Consider the following 19,168-nt stretch of genomic DNA (forward strand, 5'->3'; position numbering starts at 1 on the left):
GATTTCTCTATTCCTGAGGCCCAGGTTGATCTCTCCTGGCCTCCTCTGAACCCCCAGAGGACCTGGAGTCTACCCTAAAACAATTGGGGGCCCATTTGTATCTATAAGTTTCATGCTTTCTGAACCCAAGATGGAGGTCCTTGGCCCCAGTAAAGTTCATACTTGGGAACACTGAAGCATGATATTTGGGACTGGGATCGCCTGGGAAGACGTGGGCCACAGGCCTCCATCGTTACATACCATCTCATCGCAGGGGGCTGAGTTATCCAGGATTCCTTTTGTTTCTTTTGCTAGCTGGTAAGCTCTGAGAGAGAGAGATCATGACTTCGCCAAATAAGTATTATTAAAAAAACTCGTGTGAGTGTGTGTGTGTTTATGTATGTGTGTATGTTTAGGGGAGTATGTAGTTTCGATCTATGGTTGGGAATCTGCATATGTAAAGGGCTGACTTCAGTTACATGTAGATTTTCAACTCTGCTTGTGGTTGGCACCCCTAAGCCTTGCCTTGTTCAAGGGTTGGCTGTACTTCAAAATCCTATTCTGGTTCCTGGAAGGCCAAGCAAAGTTCAGTCTAGAAATGAAGAAACCGATTTAGATTTCACCAAGGTTACAGAGAAGCCAAGCATATCCCATAGGGGCCACTGAGTTCAAAGGAATATTTTGAAAAAATGGGGCTGATGCCCCATTTTTGAAAGTACCCCGAGGGAAGGGACAAGGAAGAGGCTGGAGACCTATGAGGTGGCAGTGGGAGGGGCCGTGTGCGGGGAGGCCTCTGTACTGCTTGATAAATTGAGAATTGATGTCATGGGACGAGCACATGTGTTGGGGCTGGGACATTGGCCCCTTTCATTTACAGTGAATTTGGTCTCAGTCCCCGTGATGCTGGCCTGGGTTCTGCTCCCAGCCCTGCCACCCACTCGCTCTATGACTGTAGGCTAGTCTACTTGGCTTCCCTGGGCCTCTGTTTCCTCATTTCTAAAATGAGGAGGTTGAAACACTAAATGGTGGGGTTGGGCTACATCATTTCTAGTCTTTTTCAGCATCCTGAGTCAATCTGGGAAAATACACCCACTCCTGCCTGACTAGGGCCGCCCCTGCCTCAAGAATGGGAGAGCCAAGTTAACCTGATCTCCCTTCCACCGGCCTCCTGGTGAAAGTTGTTTTTCACAGAAAGCAGAGGACAGGGAAGGGCAGGGCTGCGGATGGTTGAATCTTGCATGTTTTGAAGGAAATAGGCCTGTATTCTATCTCCAGTAAAACTCACATCCCCTCCTCCTGCCCCCCAATTTGAAATGCACATCAGCGACCATGCTTCAAGAGAGGGTAAATTTTGCCCTGTGTGGATCTGAGGGAGACAGGGCTGGCCCTTCTCTACCAGGCCCTTCTCTGCCTCCTTAGCTCTGGGTCTGAGTCCCCTTCCCGGAGACACTCCTCATCGAGGCTGCCAAGCAAGGCAAATGCTGGGAAGATGTCCCACCCTGCTGGGGCTTGCTTGCCTAGAGGAGCACATTTCTAGAATCAGGTCCTCCAGTGTCTGAATGATCACTGATTCTATACAGGGGTCCTGCCTTTGCCCTGGCACGTCTGGCCATGCAGGCACATACCTACTCCTAAGCCACCAGCATTTTGAAAAGTAAAATATGAAATCAGGAGCATTTACGTCAGTCTTCACTGGATTGAGAGAAAATACAAAGAAAGCAGGTATATCTTGTGTGGGGCTCATGTCTTGGGCTTGAGTGCTTTGGAGAGGCTAAGCTCCTCTAATCCACTGGGGACAATAGCCTGGGTGTATTCTCTCTCCCTCCAACCCCCTTTGCTAGACTTGGAAACAAGAAACTTGGAGCTGCCTTCACCCCCAGGGGCTGGGGGACACCATCACGACCTTTGGGTGGCTAAGACCAGCGGCCTTGCCCAAGGATGCTTTGTAGACCCACGGCCCGCTCAAGTTGGGGGCCAGGCTGGTACCCGTCTGAGTCCTGAACTTGCCAATGCTCAGAGGCAACTCAGAGGCCAGGCTGAGATGTATCATTCAGAGAAGAGCTTCAGAAATGAACACGTTTTCAGAAGCCCAAATGGCAGGCAAAGGTCAGTGGGAGCTGGGCAGAGCCCAGAATACCCAATTTGAAGGTCCAGATACCAAGTTTGGGAAGAGAAGAGATGAGTAGCTGAACCAAAAGGAGGTCTAAAGGTTAAAGTAATAAAGACAAGGATGTTCTTTTTGGGAATGAGAAAGAGTCCTAGCTTAAAATATACCTCCTAGGCGGCAGAGTGTGAGAAGAGGGAAGCATGGCCAAGACTGGGCTTACGTTTCATTTCTTCCGTTAACAGGGTATGACCTGTGGAAGCCACCTAATTTGACTGTTTCGACAGTGAATTGGGTGCTCACAGGATTGCTCGGCCTGAGGATCAAGTGAACTAATAAAGTAAGTGGGAGACCACACCATGTGGACCGAACTCTCAGGCAAACAAAGTGCACGATGCTGGAACGGCTGGCTCCAGGACCGATGACTGTGTAGAGACCGCTGCTGGGTCTCCCCATCCCCCCGTCCCACTGCGGAGACAGCTGTCTGCTCACAAGGTCATGATCTGGAAAGGTAAAATGTGAATTGGGGAACCCATCATGCCCATGTCCAATTTGGGGCTTTCACTGTGCTCTGTCTCAGGTTTTTATCTTTTTGTCCTTCCCCTTCTGTCTGGGAAGTCCCCTCTTGAGTCCTGCCACAGCCCAGGCTTGGCCCTCATCACAAAGTGCGGAGTGTGAACACGTGTAGACCAGCATGGCTCTCAAACTGCTTCATGTAGTTTTCCGAAAGCAGGGACTGTGAGCTCTTTCCCCGGGTCCCCCATTGGATACAGAAAGGGCCCTAGGCAGGTAGAAATACTTATGATGCACCGTGGCTTTCCAGTCTCAGGCCGTTGCCAAGTATTAATATTAGTCTTTTCTTCCTTCGCCCATCTTTCTGTCAGTTGGCCTCAGTTGTCTCACAAAGATCAGTGCCAATGTTCATTTTCTGTAAACTATTTAATAAATACTTTTCTTTACATTGGGGTAACCCAGGACAAAGCCATAGGAAACAAGAGCCACCAGCAGCGGTAGGATCAGAATACTTTAATAAGATATCAGTGTCAAAATACATTTCCTTATAAAGTTAAGCTCCCGTATAGTAATAATGTTGTCAGTAGGAATTCAACAAAATAATAATGTACATGAAATTGTTACGTTGACAGGTAAGGTTAATATTGAAGCTCGGGATATTTTTCAGAGTGTTTTAGTAAAACTACAAGGGTAAAATACCCTTAATGCTGAGGCAACACACAGGAATCAAACGCCAGCATCTGCATGTCAGTAACCCTTCAAGTTCTGTTGCCGTGTGTGGTGCTTAAATATGATTTGGGCAACACAGTGAACAGATAATTTTTCTCATAACTTAGATTTCTTTCGAAATTTAAATCGTTTTTGGCAATACATCCATCCAGGCTTACCCAATTCTTGGCCTGCTGTGCTTTGTGTGTATGTGTTTCTAGAAACTTCTTCATTGTACCCATGACAGAAAAGTTCTATGTGATTGGTATTTAAAAACAAAAAGGTATCTCCCTCTTACCCAGTGAGTTAAAGTGCTTCAAGAACACTCTATTTCCAGTGCGTCCTACCTATAAAAGTCACTGCAAGTGACAGACCTCTAGAAGGCCTGAGGCTGGGGAGGTCCCAGGGGTCTGCCCGCTGCTCGCCAGCAGGGGCACTGCACCTTGGCCTTGCAGGGTGGGCTGAGGAAGGGCACCAGGATGGGACTGGTCAGGACCAGCCACCCCCACTTTCTGTACCCTCTAAGTCCAGCTCCATGTGCTCCAAGGTGGCAAGCTGGGAACACACGGACTGGATCATTATACCATTTCTGAATCCTTACTCTCATGAATTCCCACCTAAACCATTTCACGGTAGTTCTGGAAGTATCTAAATGTGCCACGTGAAAGCCCATTAGAATCACATAGCTCAGTGCACTTGAAGGGCTAGCAACAAAACCTTAAGAAAAGTTAAAGCACTTCCTCTTCCTTAGATTTGCCCCACCCCCACCCCCCTGCCCCATGATGTGCCATCAGACCCTCTTGGCAGCAATAATAATATATACATACATACATAATACATACAGAACATGAGAAGACAGCTTGCAGTGCTCCCACTTAATGATTCCACATCTTGGATTGTCACACCTATGGCATACCCCAAAAGCGAAAGCCAACGGAGAGGGACCTTGAGCAGTGTTAGTACAGGCCCGTGGGAGTACTGTACGATTCTGCAGTGTCAGCAACACCAGGAAAAAGAAAATCAACAGCTTAAAAAAGACCTTAAAGTGATTTTGTGAACAGGATTCCACTTCTGTTTCTAAGTTTTTAGATATTACAAAGTACCCATATATATGATAAACACTTAACCCAGATATAAATTTTTAAAAAACTCAGTTATGGTTTTGAATAATAATAATAAAAACCTACCAAATGTGGGGGAAAACACCAAACAGTTTAGGAAAAGCCACACTGTGCAACTTTCACAGATAACAACATACACTGGAGTTCACCCTTCACATTTCTTTTTTACCCCCCAAAAGTCATCAGAATTAGAGCAAAGAGTTGGCTTAAAAAAAAAAATGACTGAAATTTACAATACGGTGATTAGTTTTAAAAAAGAAAAGAGAAGGGCTGTGAGAGGGAATGGCCACAAATCAAGCATGGAAAGCAAAATTGTTTCTCTTTGGCAATGACACAATCTTTTTAGTTAAATGAAGCCAAAGCTTTCCCTACAGTAAAACATATACCAGACTTGTTAGTATGAATAGAGTGTGTGTGTGTGTGTGTGTGTGTGTGTGTGTGAGAGAGAGAGAGAGAGAGAGAGAGAGAGAGACAGAGAGGCCTATGAATAACATAAATTAGAAGTAATTGAAGCTGGGGGAAAAAAATCTTACACAATTTAAGAACGTTTTCATTGACAGAGTAAAACATAACTGGTAAAACAATTGTGTATTTTAAAAATATGGATAATAAAGTGAGCATCTTCAGAAAAAGGCCATTACTTGGTAGCCTGGGCAAGTTTGGCAGGTAAGTACATCTTGTAAAAAGTGTGTTGGTGTTAGAAATACCTAGCTGCAAAAAAAGATGTAGAGAGTGAAGCTGGCAGGATGCGGGGGTGCCTGCCCGGGTGGAAGGCTCTAGTTCAAGTGGCCTGGTCCAGCGCTCTGAGGAGGTCTCCTCCTTGCAGGAGCGTGTTGCTTCCTGGTACAGGAACGTTCACCTCACAGTCATATCTGGTCAGTTCAGGCAGCAGGTAGGGCTCAAATGAGGGCCCGAGCAGCCGGCTCGCCATGCCTGAAAGAATGGGTGGTATCATATTTTAGAAACGCAATCAAATATTCAGAAGATAGTCTATTCCGTGAGAGGCTAACAGGGATGAGAAGGGCACATGTGGAGAGCAAGAGGCATTTCTAGTTTTTGTCACTCAGGGGTAGGGTGGGGTAGCCCTAATTTCAACTCTGTTTCTTCAATGTTGTCTTTCCTGAGTGAGCTACTCTGTGCTCTAAGAGTGGAACCAGCAGCGAACGTGTCTGCCTCTGGACCCCTCTCACTGGGTGGGGTGCTGAGCCCCAAGGAAGAACGTGTGCAGTGCAGAGAGCAGTAAGAAGAGGGTTTGGGGGTGTTGCATGGTGGGAGCCCCTACGAAGCCTTCCTGGCCTTGGAGGAGATGTCTGTGAGAGCCTGGGGCGCTGTGCCCACGGTGCACTGGCAGTGGGGAGGAAAGTCTGCGTGGAGAGGGAATGCTGAATCAGCTACACTCTGCACGCACACCCACGTGTACCGGCCCCACATGCTGAAGGGGAGGGGCAAAGGGCAACCTCACAGCACCCGAACCCTACTTCCCTGGAAAGGAGGCCGAGGCACCCGAAGGACAGATGGAATCCCTCAGCGGGCCCCTCCAATGGGGGGTACCCACTTTCCTTTCCCTCGGCTTACGTGCAAAGGGCCCTCTTCCTCCTCAGCCCCTTCCCACAGCCCACGCCTGCCTTCTCCACTTGACCTGGCTCCCTTGTGGATGGGGGCGGGTCTCACACCTCTCTGCATCCCCCACAGTAGCCATGGATACTTGCTCATCATCCCTTTCTAATTCCTTCTTTTACTTACTATCAGAAAGAAGTCCCCATGATTTCTATAGTTCAATGCTAGTTATCATTTACTAAACATAAAATAAACCAGGATTCAACACTTTGAGGGCAAACCCCTCATTTAAAGGCTTGGCTTGCTCGGTCCTCCAGCTGGTAAGGAGCAGAACTGGAATTTAAGCCCAGTGCTGTCAGGTGGCTCTAAAGCCTGGATTCTGAAGCACTGAATAGCAATTTGCCCCAAATCATAGTGCTTAGGAACTTGCCTTCCTTTAGCAATCATTTTGTGACATCTATGTTTTGCACGATAGTAACAGATTCAGGAGGCCCAGGATGGAAGGCAGGCGTCAGGTGACTAACCCTTCCAGAAGGTCCAGCAGGATGACTGCTCTCAGAGCTTTCCAGGCCACCCTCCCAGCAGCATGTTCTCCATGCACGTCCTCAGCTCCCGCCTGAACGCAGGGTTACGCCCCCAGTAGATCAATGGGGTATTAGGTGGTACAATAATACGAAGAACTGGGTTAAAAAACTCAATCTGAAGAGTCCTCGAGCCTGTAAGAGCACTTGATGTCACCTGATCGTTGGAAGGTTCCTTCTAAAGCCCTGTGGCTGGCCTTCCAGCCCCTGCTGCGATACTTTTGGGGACAGAGGACTCACCCCTCTTAAGGTAGCAGCCTTTTGTGGCAGCAAGTTCATCCTGACACTGAGCTGAGACCTGCTGCTTTGTGATGTCCACCTCCTGGCCCTTGCCTCTCGCACACATCAGACGCTGGCATGGAGGTTCCAATTGCTGAAGGCACCCACCTGACACCTTGTGAGCTGATGGCAGGCTGTAGTCCTGGTACTGGAAGGCACAGCACTGCGGGGGGAACCCACTCTTGGCGTTCTCCCCAGGACTCAGGGCAGATGGCGGTTGTGGTGGTGGCAGATGTCTCAGAGGCTGGCTCAGGCCCCTCATGGGATTTTGGGTGAACTCATCTGAAAGATCAATGTTGGAGAGTGAGGGGCAGTGCCGACCTGAGGGAGGGAAGAGACCTGAAGCCTCCAGATCCCTTCTTCCTTCACAAAAGGTACTCAGAGCCAGCCCCTGGGGCCTCGAAGCCCAGAGATTTCTGATGTCATTTGAGCCAGAGTGGGAAGTTGGCTGTAAGGCAGGGAAGCCAGGTGGTGACTGAGTGGAGGAACCAGGGTAGACCTCTGGGCCTCCAGGCCTTCTACCTGCAAATGCCTTCCTTGCCACCCAACCCCAGGAGACCCAGGCTGGTTTCTCACCACTGGAGACGTTTTCATTCAGCGGCTTGTCAGGCATCAGAGGGCAGTTCCCACAGCCCCTGAGACTCTTCATCCTTTTCCACATCAAATGTGAAGTGCTGCTTCCCGGAGGGTCCCCCTGGGTGTGAGAAATGAAGTTGTAGAGAGGAGAGGGCCCTAGAGTTGGGGGTGGGGTGGGCTCAGAGCAGCTGTGCTTGGAATGGGGCTGGTGCTCACTCTTCCTGAGAGGCCGCGTCCCCACCCGCCCTGCTGTTCCTGGCCAGCACTCTGAAGCTCACAGAGGTAACAAAGAGCGTCCAGCCAGCCTGGATCTCATCTCTCAGCCCCGACTCCCCGCCTGACCTTCCCTTGTGGACAGAACCCATGGCGGCGCCAGTCAGGAGATGGCTCACCCCATTCGTGTCTTGGAAGGCTTGCTCCTCATACTCCAGCTGTCGCTTCAGCTTCAGCTTGTTGGAGAGCGCTACCATGGCCGGGCTCATCGCATCTGGGCCCTGAGGCCTGAAGCCCTTTGCAGACCTGCCAAGCCCAAGAGAGGGGGCCGTGAGGGAGTCTGGAGCCCCACACCATCCCATGCCTTTACCTGATCTCAGGGCCCTCGGAGGGCCCTTCCAGAACTAGTATGTATAACTTGGTGGCTCTGAGACCCAAAAGGCAGAGTCCCAGAGAAGGGGCGTGGGCCTAATTCGGCTCTGCTACCCTTTCTTAGTTTCCACTACCTAGTGAGATGCTGACGGTTCAAGTCTGCTGGATTTCCCTCCACCTGCCCCGCTGTACCTAGGCAGCCTTCAGGCCTGACCTTGTTTGCAGCTGCCTAGCTAGGCGACATGAGGCTTTAGGAGGGTTTCTTCTGCCCCATCTCCCCCTGCACTGCTCAGATTGCTCCCACTGAGGACTGGTGAGGCTGCTTGGCCAAGGGCAAGTGCCCCAGGGCAGCATCACCAATGGGCCCTGGGAGCTGGAGGTCATATGCCAACCATTGTGCCTTAGCCCAGTGAGGCCCAGCGGTTCCCATGGGGCTTGTTGGGGGAGATTTGAAGGAGCCGGGAGAAGGCAGGGCAGGGAAGGCACTGCTAGACCCTGAGCAGGGGAAGGGCATGGCATCCTTTCACTTTTCCCAACCAGGGTTCTATGAGAGAACCGAGGAAATCACTCGGATAATGTTTCTGTGTGTTCTGTGGCTCAGATCATGAACTCTAGATGAAGAAGGCACTCCAAGGGGTGGTCTGAGAGAGACATCGGTGTTCAAGGCCTGGACAAGTTATTTCTTTCCCTTTTCCTGTCCCCAGTCCCCTCTCGGTCTCCTCTAGCCCTGATAAAAACACATTCCACTTGAGGCCTCACAGCCCTTGGGAAGGTCCTCCACAGCCTAAGCTCTTGGAGGTCAGAGAAAGGACAGCTGGAGGACCAGCCGTTGTGGCGTGGGAGTTGGTGATGGGGCAGGAAGCCTTTCTGGGCCCCAGATCTCCCTCCGGTGGGTGCCCATCTGCCCCTTCCCTGTCCAGCACAGCCTTTGCTGACACACGGAAGGGGTCACTGCCACTTACCTCTTCTTGAACACGGAGAGGTGGGGCGAGGTGCTGGGGGGCCCCAACGGTGATGCCCCCAAGGCCTCAGTGTGCTGATTCCCAGCAGGCCACTTTGTGGGCCTGAAATGTAACGGTGGGTCAGGGGGCCACTGTGTGTTGAATCTGCCTCCCAAAGAAGAGAGAGGGGTGCTGGCCTGGCCACAGCATGGTGGCAGGGACGTCTTGCTCCCTCCATCAAAGAAGATGGAGGACATGGGCTGGTGCTCAGGCTCTGTCTTCTTGCTTTCCAGCTGCTGTTGATACTTGTCCAGGAGGAAGGGGCTATGAGGAGCCATAGGGGCCAGTGGCTGGAAGATGTTCGTCATGGTACTGAAGCAGTGCTGCGGGGTAAACTGAGGGTTCTCCGGCAAGAGCCTCTCCTCGGGGCAGATGGGGCTTAGCTGGAAGTCTTCTCCATCCATGGGGATGTAGGGTGCCAGCGTCTCCAAGTCCAGCTCATTGAAATCCATCTGCAGAGACACAGAGCAAAGACAAAGAAGCTCAGCAGTTGGCGCTGCCTCCCACACGACTGCAGCTCAGCCTTTCATCACTCTCTGCCCTGCCAGAGTCATTCATCCCAGGCACAGCTTGACGGGGGCAGTCGCCTACTCTAATGCCATTGCTGGCTCACTACGGCCCACCGGAAGGAAACTCGGACTCCTCTTCTAGCCTTCCCATGTGGTTCATCCCTTGCTCAGCTTGTGTCACATGTCTCTACTTTCCACTCAGACATCCCTCCACGAACCACACTGGTGTCACCACCCCCGCCCAACCCGAAATGCTCTCCTCTCTCCACTCTACCTGCCCGAATCCTGCCTTCTCTCACATGGCCTGGACAAGCCCTGCCTCCTCCACAAAGCCATCCCTGCCTACTCTGGCCCACGGTGACTGCCCTGTCCCTGTCCTTCCATGACACTTAGGCCTGTGGCACACAAAATGACTCCTGGAGAACCAAGGGCAGCTCTGTCCTCCTCTTCTTCATATGCCCCGGCTGGCAGAGGCCTAGAGAGTCAATGCCTGGGAGATATCTGTGGATTCCTCATAAGGTGACAGCTGGCCCCAGTGGTGGAGGGACTTTCATTCTAATCAGCAAGTCCTTGGAGATGGCCCCTTCGTTCCCCAGTCTCACGATGGACACCACGAGGAATACTCACAAGTAGACGCAGAAAAAAGTTTCTACCCTCACAGAATGATACCCTCCCTGGGAGGATGCTACTTAATGTACTGACGATTACAACTAAACAAAACAGTTAAAGAACAGAGCAGACAGCGATGATCAAGGACTACGTAATAAATCCTGTAGCAGTTCAGAAGGGAGAGAAGGGAGGGCTGAGAGCGAAGGGCTGAAATAGGGAAAGTTTTGCAGAAGAGTTGGAACTTGTGCCAGGCAGATACGAGCTGAGGAGCAAGGTGGAAATTTGGATGAATAACTCAGACTATGACAAATGGGAATTAATGGGTTTTCTGAAACATGCACCCGTCCACCTACCTCAGCCCTGTTACACAGTTTTTGCAAGAACATTTAGCCTAAAGTAATAAATCCTTTCCTGAAAAGTTGTATGTAAATGAAAATTTATGAATCAGATGTCATTTTTAAGTGCTTCTAAAATAGAAGTTATTTCAAAGAACCCTATCATGATTATGTTTATGAAGGGAGTAATTGTTCCCTATACTTATAAATGTCTTATGCATCTGGATGTACTTTTTAAAGAAAGATTCGGTCTTAGTTTGGGTTTTTGTGCACAAAGAAAGCGTTCTCAGTAAGTAGGAGATAAACAAGGTGAGAGTTAAAAGCAGAAGAGCTGGGTTTGACACGGGGAAAGCAAAGGCCAGTGGTTAGATAAGGGGACAACCACAGACTACACTCCCCTGCACTCTCACCCACTTAGGGACCGTGGCCTTGGCTAAGCATCTGGACAGGTCTCCACAACAAAGGGACGAGGCTGCAAGAATGGACATGAGCCTTCACCACCACCAGCTGGCCAGCACGGCACACCACCTGACCTCCATGGCCACCTACCTGGGTGCTGCACTGGTCCTTTGCCTCAGTATCCATGGCAAAGAGCTTCTCGATCACTTCAATCTTCAGGTCATCATTCAGAGATGTGTAATAGTCTTCAGGGCTGCTGGGCTGGGGGCCAGGAAGGAGGTTGACCATGTCAAGGGTATGACACTGACCTCCCTGAAGTCCAAGGTGAAAAGAGAAATACATTCCTGGACCTACAGATCAACTCCATTCTACGAACAAGTACTTGCAGAGGGACCACTCCCTGCAGGCTGTGTGAATTAGGTCAATTCATCAACCTCTCTGAACCTCAAACTCCTCCTTATAAAATGAGCCTATCTTGAGGAGCAAATGGGATAAAGGCTGTGGCCGACAGGGATCTAGAAACTGTACACTCTGTGCCCTGAGCATGATGATTACTGCCTTACACAGGGAGGGAGCCAGGGGCTCAGAGCTGTGTGCGACTCAGCCCCTGCCTTTAAGGAACTTATCACTTAGGTAGGGGTGGGGATGGGTACCAACAGCAAGCAAACAGCTTGCATACCTGGCAGGTAAATGTCACCACCTCTCTAGGGGGCTCCAGGATAACCTGAGTAGGAAGAGGGGAGTATTTCTGTCCAGACTATCCAGCAATCCCACAGCAGCCAGAAGGAGTAGCCCACCCTCTCCATGGCCCCCAAGAGGGCCTGAGGGGCCCTGGCTCACTCCAAGGGGGCCTCACCGTGGAGCAGCTACTGCTGCTGGTGGCACTAGGGCTGGTGTTCCGCAGGACGGCATCCTGGGGCATGGTGAAGGCGGGCAGGACCCTGGCCTCGCTCTGGGTGCTGTGGCTCTTCAACTCCTTGGCCCATGTCTGGCTTGGGGGCAGGATGGTATTACCATAGGCTGAGGACTCCTCGAAGCTCTGGCTCCCTGTGGAGACAAGGGCCTGGCTTGGTTAATGCTCACATCCACTGGGCTCAGCCCCCAGGGTAGAGAAAGCCCAGAGGTGCACAATAAAACCCTAAAGGTTCTGGAAATCATGCCTGGGGCTAGGCCCTCAGCATCCTGAGGCTTAGCTAGGACAACAGGGACTTTAACTGGGGCTCTGAGTCAATGTATGGACTCTCTTTCAAAAGGACACCCTCCTGGAGCATTTACTTTCCAGAGATGAATTGTATTAGGAGCACTCTTCCTTGAAAAGCAATCTAGGATAGAGATGAAGAGGTCGTGAGAAGAGAATCAGGCAGTTAGCCTCAGTGCTGCCACAACACGGTGAGCCTGCATGACTTCTCATCCCGGGGCTGTCCTTTGTAATTCTCTGAAGTTGCGATTCTCACATGACCTCTCAAGAATACATCTAAAGTGCTGAGACAGTCCAGAGCAAGCACAGGGACATGCACTTATCCCTCCAGCAGCCACGGCAAGGCCGAGGGTCACACACTGGGGAGGAGGGGGTGCCCAGGTACACATGAAGGGTGCTTCCAGCACGGCGGTGGGGCAGGGCCTGATCTCTATCTGGGAATGCAAGGACTCAACGTGCCCATGGGACAGGCACACCTTTTAAAGGGACAGTAGCTATGAAGGCTGAATTTGGGCCCGATTCTTTTCTCCATCCTTGTTTCCGGAATTATTTCTCCCGACACTATTTTATCCTAGCCCTCTGCTTAAACAAGCAATTTGTCTCTCAAGGCCCAGGTGGAGATCGGCCCTCTCTGGTGAAATCGAGCTAGAGGCCTTGGAGCAGATCTCTTGCTGTCCCCTCTCCCATCTCAGGCCCCCACTGCCTGTGGTGGAGATGTGACGCCCCAGGAGGGAACCCTCCATAAGCCTGCCGGGTTCAGCACTTCGAGAGGTCAGAAACAGGACCCCTTAATCCATGGCGGATGCGTGTGTTGCTCTTTTACACCTAGCGCAGAGTCTGGCCACTAAGAGATGATTAGTGAGACTCGGGGGGAGGGACAGGGCAGCTCTGGTGAAGGAAAAGCTGTAGTCAGGGAGGCCTGTTATGGTAAGAACCTCCCCGACCCCAAGAGGGGGCAAGGGGCCCCGGCTCAGCTGAGAAGCACCCACCAAAATCCAGAGAAATGATGGCATCTCCCGCAGTGGGGGCCAGCTGGGCCAGCTCCTCGGGCTCCTCCTTCAGCTTGGTGAACAGGAAGTTACTCTTCTCAGACACAGTCATCTCGCCATTGTCGTCGAAGATGCTGTTCATGGCCATCAGGTGCGGCTTGAACAAGGATTCCGTCTGGTCCATGGAGAACACCACGTCGTTCTTCTCGATCTCACTGATGAGACAAGAGGGTGCTTCAGACCATCCACATTTTCTAACAAAATCCTTTTGCTCCCCAGACACATGGAAACCCTGATGGCTAAGCCTCTCAGCCAAACACATGGGTATGGACACTGTGTCGGTATTTTGTAAAGAACTACACAACAGAAGTTTGAGTTGAGGTAACGATGCTGAAGGTGCCCTCCAACTATGAATTTGTCTTAGATACTATTCTATTATCAGATGCTGCGTGGTGTGCAAAGATTTGAAGATTTTTGCTTCACCCCAGCAATGACTATCCAGCTTTCTTCCTGGGTGCTCCAGAGCGAAGGTGTTATATCTTTTCCCAAAACACATGAACAATTCTCTTCCCTTTCTCCCTATTCAGAAAATACTTATTAAGTGACAACTGTACTCTGCCTCTCTACGTGAGTCAGAGCATGTCACAGATGACACACTAGGGGAAAAGGGTGAAAAAGCACCGTGAAGGGGATATCCTCGGTGTCCCGCTCTGCCCGAGACATCCACGGTAGTCCTCTGATCAGCAATGCGATGGGTTCACAAGGAGCCCTTGGTGAGGCTGGGCGTCGGTGAGGCCTGCTGTCCTCAGTCTGGGGAGCTCGGGCACCCCGCACACCCAGCCCTCCACTAGCCCTCACGCACTCACCTCAGGACGTAGTTCACACACATGATGCACTGGGGCTGCAGGTTGCGAGGATTGTAGATGACCGTGCCCTGTGTCTCCAGCCACACGTAGCCCCCATGCTTGGCCAGCATCCGGTACTGGCCGCTCACCACCTGGCCCTTAGTACACACTAGGGGAGAAGAAATGGAGGCGGAGGTCAGGGAAGTGGGGGAGTACTGACCTCACAAGAAGGGCCGTCTGTAGGGAAATGGAGGAAACTAGGCACTGGACCAGGGCTGAGGAAAGTGAGCTGGAGGGAGCTTGGAGATCATCTCACAGCTTTTGTTAAATATAGGAAAAGGAGGACCACAGGGGTTAAAGGACTTGCTCAAGGCTGTCCAGCAGGGGAGTGGCCCATTGCCAGTCACTTGACAAGTGGCTCACTGACTGGCTTAGCTAGCTATAAGTGGAACCTAGAGCAGCATCCACCGCCTAGTTTGCCCCCAGGGTTCGATGACAGGAAGCCCCCACAGGGGATGCCAGGAAGAGCCTCTTCTGTCAAGCACTCCATGTGTACATGTGTGTGTCTGTGTGTTGGGGGGTGTGGTACTTGGAAGCAGCTTGGAGAAAGTCCTCCTCAGGGCAGACTTTTGTAGCAGACCTATAACCAAAATTCACTTTGTAAATAAATGTAGTTTTTAAAAAAACCAATATCCTTGATTGTTCCAGGTCATAGGTCAGGCTGCCACCTTAGGGCCACAGAAGGTTTGTGACCCATAGCAAAGGCAGAGGCAAGACCCCAGCCCCATGTGGGGCTGAAGAGGGGCTGGGTCCCCAGCAGCCTACACTCGGTCTCCTCAAAAGCTGTGGTAAGTCCATCCGCACCTCCCCTTCCCAGCTAGGCTGCCTGTGTACGACTTCTTTCCAATTCCAGATTGTTTTCAATGTTCAGTTAATATTTGTTTTTACTGCATAAAAAAAAAACACTGGAAAAGGGGTCCCCTATCCCCGGCTCCCCTCTTCCCAAGTCCAGAATGTTCTATCTGTTCCCATTAAAAGTAAATTAATAAACCCATCAAATGAAAGTCTTCCAATATTAAAATTTCTGGTAGTTTTCTGAACCGCCTATTTACTTTTATTCTTTGCGAATTTATTCTTCAGAATCTCAACTCAGAAATCCCCAAGTTACAGAGAATTGGAAAGAGGCAAGGTGGAAGGATTAGGAAATCTTGCTAGGGCAGAGACTTTGGGGAAAGAATAATCCCTCTTAGTTTTGGCTTCCTCACCTGCAAAATGGGATCGTGATAATAATAATAATGATGATGATAATAATAATAATAATAATAGTAACGACATTATCATTATTAGCTATGCAGTATATCACGGTTGTTTGTACTGAGGGCCAAATCTGCCTGGCTGGCTTATCGGGTACAAGAATGTTGACTGAATGTCACTGACAAATGCTATATAGTAAAAGCCACCTCTTCCCAAAGTTACTAATATGGATAATGTCCAGGCCCTGTCATATTTACAGGACGTGTCTGTGGATAATGCTGTGAGGGGTCCTGTGAGAGAATATCCAGATTCTCCTGGTAGGCTGGAGGGCCACCTCCTGTGTGGTTGAGGATACAGCCTGGTTCATACTAAAGCTGCTTGTCATCCTTTACACTTATATTTTTCTTTGTATACTTTGCCCTCTTCAAAAATGTAACAAGCATCTCCAAGGTGCGGGAAAGACCATAACTTAACATGCATAAAGTGCTTTGCAGTGTTCAAAACCGTCTTCAGATGAATTCATTTCTGCAAAGCAATTAGAACAGTGCCTGGCCCATAAAGCGTCAATAGGGATTTTTAGTGTCACCATCACCTCACTTAGGACACCGTAACACCATGAGGTATCTATTATTATTCCTACTTTACATATGAAGAAACTGAGACTTAGAACCATTGAAGGATTTGTTGAAAGGCCCCCTTAGAGGAAACAGTAGACGAGATTATAGTTCAAATTAAAGACTCCTAGTCTAACCTTATTTTGGTTTGGTTTTCATTTTTTTAAAATCATCTTTAGTGAGATTTAATTTACTTTCAATAAAAAAATACATCCATTTTTTGACAAATGTACATATGCTTGTAACTATCACCACAATGAAAGGTAGGGGACTTTTCCATCACTTCCTCCCCCAATTCCTTATTGCCTCTTGACATTCAATTCCCATTCCCAGCCTTGGTCCCAGGCAACCACTGACGTGTTTTCTGTCTCTGTATATTGAAATGCTTTTTTCTCCATTTGTATATAAGTGGAATCATACAAGAGTCTATATTCTTGTGTCTGGCTTCTTTGCACTCAGCACATTTTCCAGATTCCTCATGTTGTTGCAGGTATTCATGGTTTGTTCCTTTTCATTGCACAAGTACTGTTCCATTGCATGGATGCACCAAAATTGGTTTATCCATTCACCTATCAATGGATGTTTGAGTTGTTTTCAGTGTTCGGTTATTATGAATAAAGTTGCTATAAACATTTGTGTACAAACATTTGCATGGACATGTATTTCCATTTCTCATGGGTGTAGCAAGGAGTGCAATGGCTGGGTCATATACTTAGTATGTGTTTACTTTTAGGAAGCTGCCAAATTATTTTCTGAAGCGGTTGTATCATCCTAATCATTTTCTTTCTTTCTTTTCTTTTTTTTTTTTCTGTGCTGTAGGGAGGATAGAGATCACCTTTTAACACGAGGAAACTCAGGCCAGAGGGATTGTGACCTGCTTAACATCACCCAAGACAATAGTGACTCAGTCTGGGCTCGTCCTGTACTCTCTTACACATTCCCCTCAGCCACAATTCACTGAGAAGACACAATTTGTTGTTGCTCCTGTCCTGAACCATCATACACTCTTTGGCCAAAGAAATAACTTCTCTCCTCCCTGACTTCACCACTTTACCTGCACCACTGAAGCTCCCTGCTGCAGCGAAATGAGTCTTGCACAATCTCAAGTGGCTGGAGTTAACTTATTTAGACGGTTCTTAACGCAGACAAAATTCAGGGCTCTTATTCTTCTTGATTAAACATACAGTGAGCAAAGGTTTTAACTGCATTTCTAGCGATTGCAGGCGAGGGCCTGCTCTGTCAGTAGAATATAATTACGCCTGCCTTCTAATCATCTGCTCATTAATGCCAGCCTTGGTGAGGGGCCTGCTACTTGGTAGATAGGCTTTTTATGGCCTTTAATCTTGTTTCCCTAAGAGCACGTAATGTCCTCACACAACAAAGAGAAATCAACCCCCAACCCCTCCCCTCTGAAAGTAACAATGTATAAATTACTAATCCATTTGGAAATGGTGGCTTTCAATTATCTAAATCTGGTTTGAGGGCTGAGCTTCCCCAGCAATTTCAATGGTAAATGTTCAGAGGCTAAGATACACATACGTGCGGAAATTCGGGACGCTGGTGTGTCAACGTGGACCAGCTCAAACCTGGGCCTCCAGCTATTCCACAGCATGAGTGTGGGTCTGTGGTGCAACTGTATTTGCACAAACCCGATGAGGGAGAGGGGGAGGGGAAGAGGAAGAGAGGGAGGGAGGAAGGGAGGGAGGAATAGATGCTTTTGTTTTAGCTGGCATTAACCCAATTTCCAATCCATGCAGATTTCCCTTTGCTGGATCTGGGCTTGCTGGTTGGGTACAGGCCTCAGCTCAGAGCAGCTTTACTTGGTTCCACCAGGGGAAGAAGGAAGTCTGAAATTTCTTTTTGGGCTGCGAATTACCTTGAAGTATGCCTAATGTTTAAATTCAGAGATTCAATAAAAAGCATCATATTTTCCCTGGATTCAGCAGAAAACTGATATGGCAAATTTTTATTTCTGTTCTTTTTCACGAATCAAAGCTTTTCTAAGAAGAAGGGACAAATCCTAGAGATAAGTCATTGTTTCTTTTCCTTTGGACAGTAGTTTCCTCTACTTTTTCCCACCCCAGAAAATAAAGTATAATATTGTCCTCTGGGAATTTTCAGAAAATTTTACTGCTGTCCTCTGCTTTGACTTCGCCCTTGGCTGAGAAGAAAAGCTGGACTTCTCCCCGATTTTACATTTTAAGGAGGAAAGACTCAGAAAGCCTGGCTCAGGGGGATCAGTAGGGCAGCTGGGATGGAGCCCAGGTTCCCTGAGTCCCTGTATCATGATGACTTTGGGAGCAGAAAAGCATGGAACACCCCAAAGTGAAGGCTGGAACCATATCCTACAATTTCAAAGCTGGGCAGGTTGGATCTGGGTCACACCCAGTCTTGCATGCTCCCCCTCATTCTCCCATTCCCGGGTCCCTAAATGTGGCTGAGTCTAGGTTGTTTACTACATATTTATTTGCTAGACAGCATTGAAACTTCTCTGAGGTATCATAAAGGGCCCTGTTGCACTGTCAGATCAAACCCCAAAACCACGAGGAAGCGGCAGAGAAACCGGTTGCAAAGAGTAAACCTCACTCCATTAGAGACTATTAATAGTGCTCGCATGTAGCTTACGGGGTTACTGACCTGTTAGCTGCTCTTGAACTTCAGCTGTCCTAACCTCAGGATAGAAGAATGGATTTAGGAACAATGGACAAATAGATGTGCTTTTATTTTCTTCATAGCAACTGCAAGCTGCATCTGATCCTGGGAGCCTGAGACCAGCAGAGCTACTGGGCATCTTCTCAGACACACCCATTTTTAATCCTTCTTTAATCCTCTCGGCACCTCTACCGAGAGCACTTATTTTGAAGTATTCTTCCTCAAGTATGTTTTTTGGCCATTAGGTTTATCATTAATTTAGTGCCTGTACTATACTTAACACTATGCTAGATACTGTGGCTAACGGTATGAGCCACCAGGCTCCCACGGAGCCCACAGCCCTCCTTTTCCCTCAGAAATGAGATCCATTAGGGCAAGGATCAATTTCTGTGTCTCTCAGTGGGCCAAGTATAGGATTATAAACCCAGAGTTCTTGCATGTTGATGGGTTGTATGGACTCAAGAAGACTGTCTTGGATCGCCTGCAGATGGGAAGACTGAACTGGGAATATGGCCAAGTGACTGCGCTAGAACGGCCTTGTCCACTATGGTAGCCTCTAGCAGAGTGTAGCTATTTAGATGTAATTAAAATGAAATTTTAAAAGTTTAGTTCCTCAGTCGTACTAGACATATTTTAAGTACTGTGTAGGGCACATGTGGACTACAGAGATGTAGAACATTTTCATTGCAGTAAGGTCTATTGTGCAGTCCTGTTCTATAACTCCTTTCATAACTCAGGTTTCTTTCAAGCTGCAAAGCAC

At 48.9% G+C, this 19,168-nt stretch overlaps 1 protein-coding gene across 1 annotated transcript in view; it reads right to left on the reverse strand.

Annotated features, from left to right (window-relative positions):
• Positions 1–3,094: 3,094 nt before the first annotated feature.
• EPAS1 (endothelial PAS domain protein 1) overlaps positions 3,095–19,168 on the reverse strand; it is an 83,507-nt gene continuing 67,433 nt past the window's right edge. Inside the window, exons 8-16 of the mRNA XM_023531273.1 lie at positions 13,910–14,057; positions 13,044–13,258; positions 11,713–11,903; positions 11,007–11,117; positions 8,966–9,456; positions 7,811–7,937; positions 7,419–7,536; positions 6,951–7,124; positions 3,095–5,358 (exon numbers count right to left, since the gene is read on the reverse strand). Coding sequence (XP_023387041.1) covers positions 5,207–5,358; positions 6,951–7,124; positions 7,419–7,536; positions 7,811–7,937; positions 8,966–9,456; positions 11,007–11,117; positions 11,713–11,903; positions 13,044–13,258; positions 13,910–14,057 — 1,727 coding nt within the window. The 3' untranslated portion in view covers positions 3,095–5,206. The remainder of the gene's footprint in view (positions 5,359–6,950; positions 7,125–7,418; positions 7,537–7,810; positions 7,938–8,965; positions 9,457–11,006; positions 11,118–11,712; positions 11,904–13,043; positions 13,259–13,909; positions 14,058–19,168) is intronic.

The sequence above is a fragment of the Pteropus vampyrus genome, unplaced genomic scaffold, assembly GCF_000151845.1.
Source record: "Pteropus vampyrus isolate Shadow unplaced genomic scaffold, Pvam_2.0 Scaffold66, whole genome shotgun sequence".
NCBI classification, from domain to species: domain Eukaryota; kingdom Metazoa; phylum Chordata; class Mammalia; order Chiroptera; family Pteropodidae; genus Pteropus; species Pteropus vampyrus.